The following is a 15,752-nucleotide window of genomic DNA, read 5'->3' as shown; positions in this document are numbered from 1 at the left end:
GAAATTTGGAAAATAGCTGTCTGTCATTGATGTCTGTGTTGTGTTCTCTGTAGCCACTCTATATACAACATGTATGTGCATGTAATATGACTCCGGGACTTCATGAAGATACGTATCCGGAATAAGGCTAATGAACTGTCATCTTTTGTTTGTAAGAATATCCAAACTCCGAATATATCAATCTGTAGACAAGCAGTGATCACCCACATTTCGTCCATCACAAAACATAGTACCTTACCACTCACCAATGAAGCTTCGCTTTTGGGAGAAAGTTTTATGTGTCAATCGACATGAATTGGCCCTTGACAGTGCCATATTGTTAAACATTGTATGTGCCCGGTCGGGCAAACTATCGAATAATATCGTCGGCTTGTTTCCTCACTTGAATAGTATGATATTCATATTGTTATATTTGTATAAACATAACGCAGAAGAGAAAGTAGACTGTTCGAAATGGTAATTGTCTCGCGCAATAGTTTGCAACAGTTGCTGACGTCAAATATTCCAGAATGTTTTTCTAAAAATAGATCAGCGGGGAATGGAATCGAAAGTAAATGTCCACGATTTCATAAGATAAAGCGTATAGTTATAAGATATAGCTACCAGTAAAACATTGTTCTATATGATAATATAAGCTGTGCAGTGTTAAGAAATTGTATGGAAGTCATACAGAGCTATTTTTAAATGCGCTTAATCTGGAAAACAGAATTTTACTAAACGCTTATAATTAATACACGCATATATTTATAGGCATTACAATGTACTTGAAGGAAATACCAGCCAGTGACTAAAATATCAGGTCATAATTAACATTCAGGTTAAACATAACATGAAGCGTGAAACGCTTACAAGTGTACATGTATGTCAGAGCGAGCGTTAATATTCTGTTGTTCGTATTTTAATAGAATGTTTACTACGCAGCTGGAGTGAGGTTTAACACAGAGAAAGGATTCAGGTCGAGGTAAATATATTCTGTATTTTTTTTTTAATGTTTTAAGCGTTTCAAATACGATGTTCGAGTACGTATACAATAATTAAATGCATTCACCGTACTTAGCTCTTATCGCTTTATTGTTATTATTTAAATTTGATGACAAACACAAATAACAAACCATTGACAGTATACGAGTATAAAGCTCGATTTTGACCTGTGAGCTGTGACCTTTTGAACACGTCCTCAGATAGGTTAAGCGGCGTCTCACCTTTAATTACCTTTCAAGTCAGGGTTATCTACCTTACAGGATGTAGCTACCTATTTAAATGCTAAACGCGGTACCTCTTTATTTAGTACCTTGATAGTGCAGGTAATCCGTTAAAGGTGATATTTTATTTATGTTTGGTATTTTCTTTGCTTTTCATTATATCAGTAAACCTCATATTATAACTTATGGTTTATTCAAATCATTCAAAACACATATTCTTTCTTCTTTCAATTGCTAGTTATTTTTCCATGTTCAACCATTTAACCGTCTTTTTCACCTAAATGTCACCGCAACCTTGACCTTTCACCTATTGATCTCATAAACAATAGGGTCATTTACTTGTCATGACCAACTGGCATACCAAGTAGGAAGTTTATAGGTGCAAGTAGTGAGCGGAAACCTGATGTTTCAGCTGAAGGTCACCACCAATATATTGTTTTTTACCACAAGGCCACAGCGAACTTGACCTGTGGCCTACTGATCTCAATAAGGGTAATCTACTTGTCATGACCGACTGGCATACCAACCATTAAGCTTCTGGGTACAAACATTCTTTAGTCATTAAGCAGAAACGAAGTGTGACACACAGACTGACGGACAAACTGACTGACTGACTGACTGACTAACTGGGCAGTCATGACTGACTGGCTGGCTGGCGAACTGGCTGGCTGACTGATTAACGGACAGGACAAAAACAATATGTCTAACATAAAAACGGATGAGTTTCGAACTTAAAAACTTTTAAACCTATTATTAGAAACACCAAGGCTATGACAACTTGTGCATAATAGGTTTAAATTTAACATTGGGAGCTATGGTTGAAGGAAAATATCCTTTATGTGGATTAACCCAAATATGTATAAATACAAAAGTACACTCACTATGCATGAAATCGGACTTATGTTATGAATGTCACTTGAATTGGTTGTTATAAATATTGTCAGGTCAGAGAAATTGATATTAACGACAAAGAAATGGAGGCGAATGCTTCAATCGTGACTGGCTTTAGAAATTGAGATCATTGTGTATTATGATTATAATACTTTACATATAGTATCATGTTAATATTCTAAAGACTATACGGCGAACATGTATATTTCAATAATTTATCTTGCGTCTTTTAGGATGTTGTTTTGAACTGAAAAACTGGATCATTTTGATTTAACAATGTCTGAACTGCAAGCAGAGCAAGAACACTCGCGTGGGGACAGTTTTTCTCTGCGGAAGTGTACACTTTGTGAAGAAGATGATGCAATGTTCAAGTGTTGTGTTTGTGTGAACATGCTATGTGAAGAGTGTTGCACAGCACACAGAAGACAAAAGGATACAAAAACACACAAAGTCGTTGCAATGTCAGCAAGCGAGAACAATCAAGTGCATATGCAGATTAATTTGAACGGAGACTGCTCGAATTCGAAGTGTTGCTCTACAATTGGTCATGAGAATCAAACGATTGAAGGATATTGTTACTTGTGCAATTTGCTTTTATGCCGAGAGTGCATTTCCGCAAACCATGAAAATCATGATTATGCATCCTTAAGCGATGCCTTTGATAAACAAGTGAAAACTGTCGAATCCTATTTGAACAAATTACAGCAACACAGTCCAGCTAATTTAATACAAAAATGTGATAAAGCAATGCAAGACTGCAAAGAAAACTCACAATTACTGGCAAACAGCGTGCAGGAACATTTCAAGCAATACAGCAATGCCATTAAAGAGCATTTGACCCTGCAGATGGACACAATTAATTCATCAACACGAAATGAATTGCAACAGCTACAGGAGACGAAAGCATTCATGCAACTCTTTTCTGAACTCGAATCACTCAAAGCTAAAAATATCAAGACAGAGTTCATTATCAAGAGCATTGATGCATTGAAAAAAGGGGAGCAGCTGGATCCTCAGTTTCCCACAAAAATCAATAAAAGAAATCTGAGATGCGTCGCGTGTTCAACGAATGACTTCAACGATATTTTGAGAATGATAGCCAGCGTGGGGGAGTACAATGGAGGTATTTTATATAAATGATCCGCCGTTGTTTAATATTGTATGATAATATCTGAGTTTCTTATCCCAATATAAAGTTTCTATTTAACGTGTGCATTAGAATACAATTAAAAAACCCATCTTTTCTGCAATTCTACCTTTCCCATAGACTGCTTTAAATCAGATTTTATAATCTTGATGCCATAAAGGAACTCGTTCACGCTGCATTGGGTCAGGCATCGATCTTTTCTATATTTCGTGTTAAATGTAAACGAAATATTTGTAACAATGGTTAAACATCAAAACAAGTTCATATTAGCGTGTTTTTGTGGATATTTTTTATCATTATAGTCAAATGAATATATAAATGCATTGAAATTTGTACGTTTGTGTTAAACTGTTTGCCCCCCTTTTGAGTATAAAAACATTATAACCAAACACTAAACATTTATATATATCGAGATGAATACCTTTCTTTCAGACGAAGTGGGTGAAGCACACACTTCTTTGGTGTGTTTAGACAGTACTCCTTTTCTGGAAGCAGTCAGATCGTTAACAATGACCGCCACTGGCAAAGGTTCTTCGCTTCCATGCAAAAACAATTCAATGCCAGAAGGGGCACACAGCATCACGGCCAGAAAACTTTGTGACGGAAATTCAATGCCGAATATGAATCTTATACCAAGCGATGTAAGTCAAGTAAAACGCGATCCTGAATTGATCGAGAGCCAACAGCTAAATGACTTGAGCGGGAAACCTGAATTGCTGACAATGCAGAATAAAGCAAGTACAAAATGTATTCCACAGGCGATTCGCGAGGCTGCAGTTTCATCTGCCATTTCAAATTTGGCTGGAATGCGACTTAAAAGTCGAGGTTTGGATGCGCATTGGCAAACTGATGAAGATTGTATTTTGGTGCATTCTGACACCCAAAGTAACGCAGAGAGGAGCCTAAACGTCATTATCGGCTCAATTGAGCAAGCAAAAATCCCTGTTCGTAATGAATGTCGGAGTGTGATGATGTCGGACAAATGGTACTGTCGGAAATCGTACATTGAAACACACTACCCCAAAATGGTATGTAGAGTCGTTAAATTTCCTTCCAGCTCAATTCAAACCTTACCGTAATACCATATGTTTGAGCATGTTCTTACTTTGATTCGCGATCGTTTTTAGATAAGTGAGAAAAAAAAACGTTCAGGGAAGTTTTGAAAACGATTGTAGATTTATATCAATGGATAAAGAAAAAAATACATGCAGTAATTTTTCGAAGGAACTAAAAAAATGATTTGTATTGCATCGTGATTGACATAGAATACATACTAAAATATTATCAATTCTTGCAGGCTTGGATCAGCTACAGCGAAGCCACCAATGAAATTGTTGTTTGTGCAACCTGCTCGTCCATTCTTCGCGATGTCTGCAGCGACGTGAGAAAATTCCTTCAAGATCATGTTTTAAAAGTCATTACTTTGCAGTACCCGGAATCGTTTGCTCCCTCCATAATGAAACACAAACAAAGGATTCGGCGCATTGAAACAGAGCTGTCACAGTCTGCATTTTCGCTAACGTTTAATGACCAGACAATCATCATACAAGGGTTTGGTTTCGCCACCACTTTAGCTTTGAGAAAACTTAAATCGTTGGCTCAAAAGATTGGCATGAAGCAGGTTGATGGAGAAGACAGATTCGATTCATCTGATGAAGACTTAGACAGTGACACAGATGATACAAGGTAGGGATGTGTGTATATTTTAAACAAAGAATACCGCTTATTTATAATAATCGAATATTTCCAGTATTGCACTTAACAATCACTTCCAATGAAAAGTCTCACTTTTACTGTTTTCAGTATTTTGCATATGCTTAGCATTTGAGGGGGATCTCTTTTTTAGGATATATTTATTTCAAATGTAAATGTGAACAGTTCTTAAACAAAATACCATTTCGTACTATATTACGTTCCTAAGCAAGGTTAACATATGTACTTTGTTCTTGACTGTTCTCATTTATTTCAGATTTGAAGACACTGACTCATTAAAGAAGAAAACCAATATCCGCCCCAAGTGTAACCTTGTTGTGGCAGGAGACGAGGTTGGGGTGGGAGCAGTCTGTTGTCCAGGCGGTGATGTGACTATTTATGCTGTCAGGGGTGACATCACACAACTTCCGGTTTTCTCAGTTGTGAATCCCGCTGATCCAAAGTTGAAGCATAACGGAGGACTAGCAAAGATACTTGTTCAAAAGGGTATGCCGCTATCATTCTTCTATTAGGATAAGTGAATTAAACTTAAATATTTTATGATGAAATAAAAGAAGACATAACCAAAGCTTATTCAATATAACTTGAATGTATGTTATGATTTCAATTGCCATTCTAATTATTTTGTAGCATATAGTTTTCAGTGTTTTGGAGGTTTAATGCTCATGCAAGTTCAGTTATTTGACCATTATTTTTCATACTTTTCAGGAGGGCCATGCATTCAAACAGAGTGCACTGCATTTGTAAACACATTGCCTCAAAAGGAATTGACCCCGGGCAGTTCATTTTGTTCAACTGCCGGATGCTTGTCATTTTCTGCCATAATTCATGCCGTTACATGCAGATGGGACAAACATCCTGAAAAATCGGCAAGAAAACTGTTGTTTGATGCAGTCACTTCCGCTCTACATAAAGCGGATGATAAAATGATATCAAGTATTGCAATCCCCGCAATCGGTGCTGGTACTTACAAATACCCCGTTGACATCTCTACAGAAACAATTGTTGAGGCTGTCAAGAAATTCTTGACAACAAACCCCCATAGTGGAGTGAGAGAGTTATATCTTTGCGACATGGCAACAGATTCTTGTATGCAATTTGTTCGTGCTCTGGAGACACATTTTAACGAATCTGAAATCATTCTTTCCAATCCAGAGTATGCCTATACAGGGACAATTCAACATGAACACGACGGTTCTTTGCCGAACGACACGGAGCATAGAGACTTACATGGACATTTAACATCTACAAGTGAATATGCAGCCTCGAAGATATTTCTCTTGTAGATGCTAGTTTGCTTGGATTTCTGTTTATATACATCAGCTTCCAGAACGTTTGGGTATTGAGAAAAATCATTATAGAATGCAAATCGTTCGGCGTAACGTTCTTACTAAACTTAAATATTATGTTGCAAGATCGCCATTTTCTTGTTGTTCAAAATATTTTGAAAGCTTTGTCTATTTAACAACCGATTCCAGGGGCGTAGCTTGACGAAAGTATATGCGTAGGCCACTTTCTGAGGAGGGGGGGGGGGGGTCACGAGGGCATGCATCCCCGGGATTTCGTTTTAGCTAGGTGGTGCGTTTTAGCGTATATTTCTTTGTTGTAAAAACATTAATGAGAGTAACGATATCAATATCATTATGTTTTACCTTAAATAAATGTTGTATGTAATGAACAGCGTCAAAGCGCAGACTACTGGTATGCAAATTTCGACAAATTAGATACGTAACATTAATGTCGTATTTTAGTGAAAAGGAAAACGATAGATTTGAAATACCTGGTTTCAGATATATAAATTAAGTTTTTATTGCAGATTTGGCTTTTTTCTGAAAATTGTGTAGGCCGCAGCCTACACGGCCTATAGGAAGCTACGCCCCTGGATTCTTGCCAGATTTTGGACAGTGTGCTGTGGTTATACTATAAATATAGTTAGTTGTATATGCCAATATTGCGGTTGAATGTGCTTGTGTTTTATGTGCGTTATTACAGTATTAAGTGTCTCTACAAAGCATTTAAACAAACAATCATTATTTATACATGTATTTACCGTACTTTATTACTTTACCTTTTTCATTTTGTTAAAGGCCTTCAAACGTGCAGAAGTGGGTTGGAAAGACCACTAATTAAATCGTTTCAAAAGTTCAAGTTTTATTTAGTTTTGAGGAACAATATTTTAGTGAGTAAAATATTCACCCTTTGTGAGATGCCTTGGGGTAATAAGGATTGGACCAAATTTTACGAAAGAAGATATTATCAGATTTTTGGATCAAAAAGTCTTCATTTGTAAAAATGAACTCCTAATTACATCTAAACATGTCACAACGGATATATGTATTATACTTGCTAAATATTGAACCTCGAAACTGAATTATGTTTCTAAACATATTATAATTTGGTACTTCAAACGACTTTTGCACTGTCGAGAGTCCTTGATTGGTTTATAACAAATAACATAGGGCGTAGGTAGGATTGTTTCGTGACTTGATTGTAGCTGTTTCATTGTGTGTCATATTTAAATAATTTTATACCTGAAAAAAAGTCCGACTAAAACATTCATTATTTTAACATAAGTATGGATCTCCGGACAGAATTTCCGTATTTTGATAGCCTCGACGCATGCGCCAATCACTTAAAATCATACCACAATACTGCGCAAATGGAAAAGGACAAATATCGGTCGAATTCAATGAAACATATATTGTATCATTTTGTCTCAAATAATTTTATATTTTACAGGTATGAAGTAAAAGAAATAGTTAGTTGATATGTGCGATTGTATCACTTCTCATTTTTTGAGTTAATATACATCGTAAAAGACTTTCGCTCTTGTGCGATATGCACTTTAGACTAGTCACTGCCAACAGATCAACCGACTAACGTATTATAAACTCTGCTCAAGAGCAGCACACAGCTTGTACAACATTTTGTATTTTTGTGAGATTTGCAAAAATAAATAGCTTTTTGAGTAGTTAGTTTCTTTCATTGATACATAAGTTATAATAGAAGACGGTAATAACTAGATAATATGAAGCATTTACAACAATAAATACAAAAATGTTGTCGAAACATTTAGAAGAGTAAAATAATATTTTTCTTAGTGTTTGCATTTTTGTGTGGGCCAATGACAATCGAAGATTTTTTCAGATTTTCTGTCATGTAGACCAGATTTGACGGTGAGTACAAACATTTACTTTCGTAGAAGGGATTTTGTCGATCTACATGATTAGGTAAAGTCGTATATTTTCATAGATCGCTCTGCCCTCTGCGCATGCACGTAGTATTTTTTATTGACAGTTAAGTGTGCCGTTGTCGGAAGGCAGTTAAGGATTTCACCATGAACCCGAATTGGAAATTGATGTGTAATCAACTATCAAATCGTGTTGACATCTGTCCAGTACACATTTAAAAAAAATCTGTGACAATATTCAAATCCGAATCTAATTTACTTTTCTTTTGTTGATATTCTCTTTGTAATATAAAACCAAACAAGATATTAAGTTCTTAATTGTGCAATATTGTGTTAATCAGTATGAATCAAAACATTAACGAGGTCATCCCAGTAATGTCCTGTACTGTGCAAACATAACTAGGTAATTCTAATAATCTTAACCATTTGATAATGTTAAAAAGAGAGTATTATACACGTTCATGTTTCGGTGCTTTTCCATTTTTGTTCAAACATCCATTTACTTGCTTTTATAACACATTCATAAAGCCGCGACCATTTATCACCGCCCGACACAAATTTGTTGAAACCAACGTCTGGGCGGTTTAACTTTCGCGCCAAAATACCACTACACAAGCTAGTGGGTCAACTAAGTGCAAACACCAAATAAGTTAGTGTTTATTTTGAACCAGAAAATGGTGCGAGCTTTTTGCGGCCTGTAGATGATTGCCTAAATGAACGCTTACATATCGATATACAACAAAAGCAAGACCATTGTTTTAAATTCAATCTCACTAATAGATTAAAACTGAAGTTTCCTTTCAAAAAATGTTGATAATGGCGAAAAATACCAGTATTTAATTTCAGCAAGTAAATTAACGATGATCTTGGACTCGGCAATGTAAAAAAAACAACATTGCAACATAATCGTCATGTGAAATAATTGCAATGTGCCTTGTACGTATACATCATTTGTATGACCCATCGGTAATTTTCTTTCCATAAATACATTAAATAGGTATTGCACGATATCACTGACATTCATACAGTATCTATGTTTTCCTCGTTTTAAAACCGTATTCTCTTGTGCATTATGTGGATAAATGGTTTTGCAAGATTGAGATTGAGAATTAACTTGAGTATCTTTATGATTTTGGGGCCAGGGGCTGTATTTCTAAACCTTCTTCAGTCATTTCCTTTTGCCAACTTTGGAGAAATCCAGTGTAGCGAATAATAGTGTTTTTAATAAAATCATTGAAAATAAAGTATTTCAGATATAAAAAGCTATTAAATCAAATGCTAAGAGACAATTAAGTAAGGAAAATGACTTATGTCAGGAAATGACTTCATATTAAAACTTCTGCAATTTCGAAAAAAATCAGACAGACATTGTTACAGCTACGGTCCTTAAATGACGTGTCAATATTTGGATGGTAGATATCAGTTAAGCAACACAGCACCGGGGATTTATTTGGAAAGTCGTCTGATACGTAAACCTGACGAAGAAAATATCATTTTTAATAACATTTTGAGTTAGACGTTCGCATGGCTTTAAGAGAAGTTACTCAAAGAGTAGTATACGAAGCAATTATGCATATCACATATAACTTGGGGCCCTAGCATTAACCCCATAACTTTGGATGATTTTAAACTTTCATTTTTATTATTGAAAATGCAAGCAATCGGAAACCTGTCTACACTCTTAATAAATTTACAAACAAGGTATAGAAGAATCCACCTTTGTTGTATCCTGAATTTTACTGAATGGTAATTATGAAGTCGCTTATCTCTCCGTGTCAGTTGATTTTACTAAACTTTGCCTACCGATTGGAGATCCATTTTATTAAGCGATGAATATCCTTCATTAGCTTTGTACCCATATTCATTGTTATTTATTTTAATGTAACAATTAATTAAAATGTGTTTTTTTAGCTAACCCATGTTCAGTAATAGTTGTGCAATGTGTTTGTTTGCTATATGACTGGTTCTTATTTTGTATATATATAAAAGTTTTAACGCAGTCTGAATAATTATAAATTTCCAGTAGCAGCTCATTAAGAAGACGAAATTTCTAAAAATAATAACATTAAGTTATATACCATACAGTATACTACATAATCTTATCGAAATTCGGGTCACCGAAGCTTCCTTGCGTTGTGTTCAATGTTTAACTAATTCAAGAACCATAACTCTAATTGCAGGCCGCTATGTATAAACTTTAACAAAGGTGAACAACTTCACATGTTGCTTACCATTCCTGTAAGTTTAATCACTCTGATTACAAACGTTTTGAGATTGCAAGCTCTTTAGGCTATTTCTAACTAAACACTAAATCAACCCCAATAGACAAACATTTCAAGAGCAAAAGTTTTCTTCAGATTTGCCAGAGCAGGTTAGTCTTTTATTGTTCGTTTTGGCAACGACAAGCGAGAACATCCCAAAATGATCTTGGTTGGGTTATACTGTCTAACGACAAACCAGTTTGCTTTGCTTTAATTTCAAAGCATTCACTTCTTTAGAAAGAAACTATGCCAAAATGATCTTGGTTGGGTTATGCTGTCGAAAGACAAACCTGTTTGATTTGCTTTAATTTCAAAGCATTCACTTCTTTAGAAAGAAACTATGCCCTTAAATCACAAGAGCTATGCTGTATTGCACGTTATTATCATGTTTCACACAAGGACATATGGACGACATATCATAGTCTTGAAAGAGTGGTAACAAAGCACTTGTTAGTTTAACTCGCAAATGTTTGCAAGATTGCAAAAGATGATTTTGCAATAACATAAATATAATATGAAATTGTTAATGTTAATGGAAAGGAAATACCAGCAGCTGATACGCTAAGACGTTATTATCTATTTGCAAGATGAACACACTGATGTATATTAAAACATGGTGCCCAATATCATACAGCTATTGACACATTGCTGTAAGTGATCAGGAAATGGCACTTATCGAAATTGAGATTGATCAAGAGATGCAGGCTCTGAAACATACAATATCATCCGGTTGACCTGACAAGAACATTATTTTACCAATACATGACTTTTGTGTAAATGAATTACAGAGACGGAACCGACTGTTTTTGACGATTTGTTGTTGAAATGAATCAATATCATATATTTCCAAAACATTGCAGACAAATGATGGTGGACAAAAGTAATGATTCACACATATATTTTTCACAAAATTGACTGTAACTACATGTACTGAAATTCTGATATTTTGCTACACAATGACTACTTCCAATCGTCGATAGTGACAACAAAGGGCAGTACTGAAGTCAGGAATTTGACAAAATTCGGTAAACTTCAAAAATATACTCTTTATCAAAAGATTAATATGTATTACACCAAATTCACCAAAAATCATTACATTTAATTAATGATATAATTCATAAATTTACTAATTACTTCTACTGAAGTACCGGCATACATCCGAGGTTGTTTTAGATATAAGTGGCCGAGTAGCTCCGAATGTGTCTAGTTTAGCACGAAAATCATTCACACAGTTTGTGACGTGACGTCCAGATTGAAGATACCTTTGCAGACTCATATTTTGGTGTGTTAACACACTTGCAAACTTATGTGGGGAAAGCGTGGTGTACAAGTCCTAAGCTGCAGTTCTATGTAGTGATGGACTTTACAACACATGCCAACAACTAGCGCCAAGAAAGATGAAGAGGAAAACTAGTGTCACTCTGAAGTTATACGTAGAGATGGATGTTAAGCTAAAGTTCTACAAAGAGATGAAGTCGTGGAGTCGACAACTAATGTCAAGTCACACGCACGAACGCGCGCGCACGCACGCACGCACGCACGCACGCACGCACGCACGCACACACACACACACACACACACACACACACACATATATATATATATATATATATATATATATATTGATTGAGTGAACAGCTAGTGTCCGACTGTAAACCTAAGCAAAGATAGATTAGTTCTCGGTAGAGACGGTGGAAAACCATGCTGGAGATCATTGAAGGGAGGGAGAGGATAACAAGTGTCAAGCTACAAATATGCATAGATATTGGCAACTAGTTAAATACTTTATATCTTTGTAGAGATGGAGTTGACAACTAGTGTCAGGCTGAGATATATCGATGGCACAAAATAAAAAAAAACAGTAAATGTCAAAATAAGACTTTTCAGGAGAGACAAAAAATAAAAAGTGAAAATCCCAAACCTGCACTTTTTGCACAATGTTGATGGTTGGTACAAAATTGATGTAACTCTATCAATTTTATAAGGTATTGAAACAGTCTTGCACCAAGCCTGCAAATACAGGAATTTCATTCATCCAATTCATTTACCGCCTTTTATCACATGGTGATATTTTTGCTTTCTTAGGTTGGCTATCATTGTGGGGTTTTTTTCAAAAGAAGCGGGAAAATTATCATATTTAAGAAAATTAGAAACAGTTGTAACGCCAAAGTTCATATTCACTGTTTTATTTTCATTTGGTGCCATCGATATGTAAAGAATGAGTGAACAACTATCGTCAAGCAAGCAAGAATTCTATAGAGAGATGGAATGGACATCATGTAAGGCTAGTGTAACACGCCTCAAATAGACAGCTAGTGTCAGATCGCAGATCTATTCAGATATGTATTGGACAGCTATGGTCAAGGTGCAGTTCTATGGAAATAATTAAATGGACATCTAGTTTCATGCTGCAGTTCTATGTAAATTTCATTTATTGAGGGGACAATTCTTATCATGTTGTAGATATATGAACAAATGACGATTCTGTATTAAACAATATGACCCTCTATCGCTTATCTAGGCATTTGGATAAACTAGACAAGCAATTGCAAGGAAATGAATTGGTTGCCAAGGACGCCAATTATTTCTAAGTCAACAGGCTTTGCTAAGGTATTCCATGGTTGCTAAGGAAAATGACATGATTAATTCTATAGGGAAGCAAGCCATTGTCGATGAAGGCAATGGTTACTTAGATAATATTTGGTTGCTAAGAAAGTGAATGGTTGCTAAGGAAGCAACCTGCTGCTAAGAAAGTCATAGGCCACTTAGAAAAAAAGATTGTTGCAAAGTAAAGTTGTGGTTGCTATGGAGGTCAAGAGTTGCTAAAGTAAGTGATGGTTGTTATCGAAATAAGGTGATTTTAAGAAAAATTGGATAAGGGTCACTAGTGAAAAATTTCATAGGAGATATCTTAGCTCTGACCACTGCAATTTTAAAGAAAAGATAATTTAACATTAACCACAGGAGCATGAATTAAACATTTTCAATAGAGAATCACTAGGCAATCCAGATGCCAAATAATTAAGCTCTAGACCTTGCAGCTTTTCAATGAAATATTGTGACTGAAATATATAAGTCTACATAACCTTACCCCGTCCCCTTGCAGACATTTCTTTAACGAACTGACATTCTTGAAGTAATTTGGTAGGGGTCAAAGAACGAACATTTCTATGTTTTGTTTATATCCATATTCTAGTAGTCATATGGTAAAAACATCCCCACCCTCATGGCAGCCATGTTTCTAACAAACACAGCCAACATAGTGTAAATGAGTTTGGTCACCCCAGGAACATTTCTGGGAATTTATTTTGAAATTGGGACAGGAGTTTCAGAGGAAAAGATGTTCAAAATGTTCCATTTATCCTTATATTGAAAACTAGCCCCTTGGCAGCCATGTTATTGCGTTTTTTTTTTGGTTAAAAATATCAATTAAAGGATTTTGATAGAACACCTCAAAAACATTACTGTAAACTTATTTTGAAATTGGTTAAGTGGTTTCTGGGGAGAAAACATTCAATGTTTGTCCATGGCAACAAGCGTCTTGCATATGGAACCATTGTTTTAAGGAATCTTAAAGAGGAACCGAGAATGATTCCTGAAAAAAAATGTTCCGACAACGACCGACATTGACCCATCACAATAACCCAATCTAAGGTGAACTTAAAACACATGTTATTATCCGACGGTATGCCGTATCTGTAGATTTTATTTAGAAAAGTAAAATAAACGTACCATTCCACAAAATGTACATATGTTATGTTAGTGACCAATGTTAACCAAATACTTTTTGAAACCGTATGCCCCTGACCACTGCTTTATCAGATAAAATTCTAGACTGCTTTAAAATGTTTTGAGAAGAAATTCTTCAATGACCATGACCTTTGACCAACTGACACTGAAAACAATATGCGGCATCGACTGGTCAACGACAACCTGCTTCTGAAGTGTCATTGTTGTAGGTCAAAGCCATATCAAGTTTTTGTGCAGACAACGTTTCAAAAATGAATTTGGGCATAACGTTAATCGTTGGCCCATTTAACCCCCTAGACAAAACTGGTTATCCATGGGATCAAGGACGAACCACCAGTAGTGTTTTATCCAGATCTTTTTCCAGTTATTGTGAAAACGAGGTTTCAATTATTATGAAACAATTTCGACAACACTCTTGAGTATAACCCTTTAAAGCTGCATTCTCACAGATTTACCTTTTTTACAACTTTTTTTTTTTTTTTTGTCTTGGAATGACCAAAAAGTTTAGTAAATATTTGCAAAGCAGTAATAAAAGACGATCAGATCGCAGATTTTCTTCGAATATTAATGTTTTATGGCTAAAAGCGTTACTAACGTAACTATTAAACTAGAAAAATTTATAAAACATCATTTTTTTGCTTAAATATAAAAATCTGCGATCTATGTTATAGTCAGCAGTCTAATATGACTACTTTACATGCATTTTCGCATAAATTGGCTCGTTCCAAGACACACAATAAAAAAAGTCGTCAAAACAAATAGAGTGCAGCTTTAAACTCAATCTAAACATCCCATTTTCTCGAAACATTTTAAGACCGTTACAACAGGATTACGCTGAGGTCACTTTTTTGTTTCGTTAAAGGACTATAATCAGCAGCAGAATCTGAGCTTCAAATAATAAGATTAAAATTTAAATCTAAACTTGATAAAAAAATATGTTTGCCAAATAGGTGGCGAAAATAAACTCGTGCATTTCATCGCTATAGATATAACCGTTTGTGACGTGTCATGATAGAGTTTTTAAATTTTGGATAACATACCGCTTAAGCCGCTAACGTCAGGGGCGTTGCTCCGATATTCGCTGTCAATTGAAAGTCCGACTCAAACCGAGACTGCTACGTGCACACTTGATTGAGTGGATGGTACGCTTATTTCACGACGGCACCGGGAAATTCACCCATCGGCGTCGGACCAAGTGAGACTATAAGTCTTGTTAGATTGTTGGCCATAATGCACATACATTGTGTAGCTCTGGTTAGAGCTTCGCTTATTTATTAACGTGCACCAGTGTTTAGCATTGTCACTCGGGGCCCCCAATTTAACGTCGATCCTTCCCGGATGACGGTTGTTTTGTCATTGCTGAAATTGGCGACCTATAGATTGACAGTTTATACCAAGGATCCGTCACTTTTATACTTGATGTACATGTATTTCCTTCTTACAGTCCACGTTTCTTTCTTTCCTGATGTTCTCTATTCATGCTTGTTTGTCCGGAGAACTGACGTTATGTCCAAACAGGACTTGGTAATGATTTTAATGACACATTGTTCCGAAGAACTGCATGTTAAAAATAAACACAATAAAAATGGGATAAAAAA

The 15,752-nt window shown here is 35.6% G+C and overlaps 1 protein-coding gene across 1 annotated transcript; it reads left to right on the top strand.

Moving 5' to 3' along the window:
- The first annotated feature begins 561 nt into the window (after positions 1-561).
- On the top strand, positions 562-7,924 carry LOC128211611 (protein mono-ADP-ribosyltransferase PARP14-like). Its single transcript, XM_052916603.1, has 6 exons — positions 562-961; positions 2,327-3,216; positions 3,673-4,268; positions 4,538-4,926; positions 5,210-5,439; positions 5,662-7,924. Exons 2-6 carry the CDS (start codon positions 2,370-2,372, stop codon positions 6,237-6,239), a joined length of 2,640 nt encoding a protein of 879 aa, XP_052772563.1. The 5' UTR covers positions 562-961; positions 2,327-2,369; the 3' UTR covers positions 6,240-7,924.
- The last annotated feature ends 7,828 nt before the right edge of the window (positions 7,925-15,752 follow it).

Source organism: Mya arenaria, chromosome 12, assembly GCF_026914265.1.
Source record: "Mya arenaria isolate MELC-2E11 chromosome 12, ASM2691426v1".
Lineage (NCBI taxonomy): Eukaryota > Metazoa > Mollusca > Bivalvia > Myida > Myidae > Mya > Mya arenaria.
The sequence above is the reverse complement of the archived record's forward strand: the minus strand, read 5'-3'. Positions and strand labels throughout refer to the sequence as shown.

What these genes read in the sequence shown, in the direction of transcription:
- LOC128211611 (XM_052916603.1), top strand. Translation starts at nt 2,370, where the DNA reads ATGTCTGAACTGCAAGCAGAGCAAGAACACTCGCGTGGGGACAGTTTT. An exon ending in AGTGACACAGATGATACAAG is followed by an intron (nt 4,927 to 5,209) that starts GTAGGGATGTGT and finishes CATTTATTTCAG; the next exon opens with ATTTGAAGACACTGACTCAT. An exon ending in AAAGATACTTGTTCAAAAGG is followed by an intron (nt 5,440 to 5,661) that starts GTATGCCGCTAT and finishes CATACTTTTCAG; the next exon opens with GAGGGCCATGCATTCAAACA.